The sequence below is a fragment of the Acyrthosiphon pisum genome, unplaced genomic scaffold (genome assembly GCF_005508785.2).
Source record: "Acyrthosiphon pisum isolate AL4f unplaced genomic scaffold, pea_aphid_22Mar2018_4r6ur Scaffold_18971;HRSCAF=19653, whole genome shotgun sequence".
Classification (NCBI taxonomy): Eukaryota; Metazoa; Arthropoda; class Insecta; order Hemiptera; family Aphididae; genus Acyrthosiphon; species Acyrthosiphon pisum.
Window position 1 is genome coordinate 1 of NW_021768173.1, and position 747 is coordinate 747.

The following is a 747-nucleotide window of genomic DNA, read 5'->3' on the forward strand; positions in this document are numbered from 1 at the left end:
TTACCTGGACATGTCATTGATGAAAATAATATTGTATTATGTATATGCCTAACCTAATTTTATCGGTGATCATGGAATTGGCAAAAGGCAGTATCGCGGTCGCGAAGCTGTTGCTAACTGTCGGGTCGGCATTCTCGTCATACGTGGTTCTGTCTCCCAGTCCCAAACCATTTTCCTTGGTGTAGTTAACGCCAAGCAGTGCCGGCAGCCATTCGTTGTACGTGATGTGCTGAATGCACGCCGTCACGATTTTCCTGGCCTCCCAGAAAAGTTGATCGTCAGTCCAGTCAGGTTTTTCTCGAGACAGTTGGTAGGCTAACTGGTTGTGTTCATCCATCCACAGTATGTACAAGTAAGTAAGTTGAGGGAACGCGTTTGCTCGAATGTCACCAAACTTACAACAAGTGCCGGAACCGTCCTGACAAACGTTCGTATAGGGGTTTTCCGGAGTGATGTTAGTTTTTACCGGATAGTTGATTAGGACTCTTGACTTCACTCGGCCGTACTGCATTTGTCTCAACGACATCATTTGTTGTTCCGTCGTACCATATATCATCGACGCGTCTAAATAATGGGTAGCTTGGTTCATCTGTGAAACATAAATACTTCTTAAATACAAATTTAATTTACAAATTTTTAATATTTCATTAGTGTCTGTGGTTTTTTTGAATTTGCAGCGAAAGTTCTAAACACTGGAATGCTGAAAATATTTCCACGCGTTTTTCTGTATATGTCTTTATATGGACT

The 747-nt window shown here is 41.8% G+C and overlaps 1 protein-coding gene across 1 annotated transcript; it reads right to left on the reverse strand.

The window, feature by feature from the left end:
- Positions 1–13: 13 nt before the first annotated feature.
- LOC107885843 (peroxidase mlt-7-like) lies at positions 14–717 on the reverse strand. Its single transcript, XM_016809534.2, has one exon. The coding sequence runs from the start codon at positions 587–589 to the stop codon at positions 14–16; it is 576 nt and encodes a 191-aa protein (XP_016665023.2). The 5' UTR covers positions 590–717.
- Between the last annotated feature and the right edge of the window lie 30 nt (positions 718–747).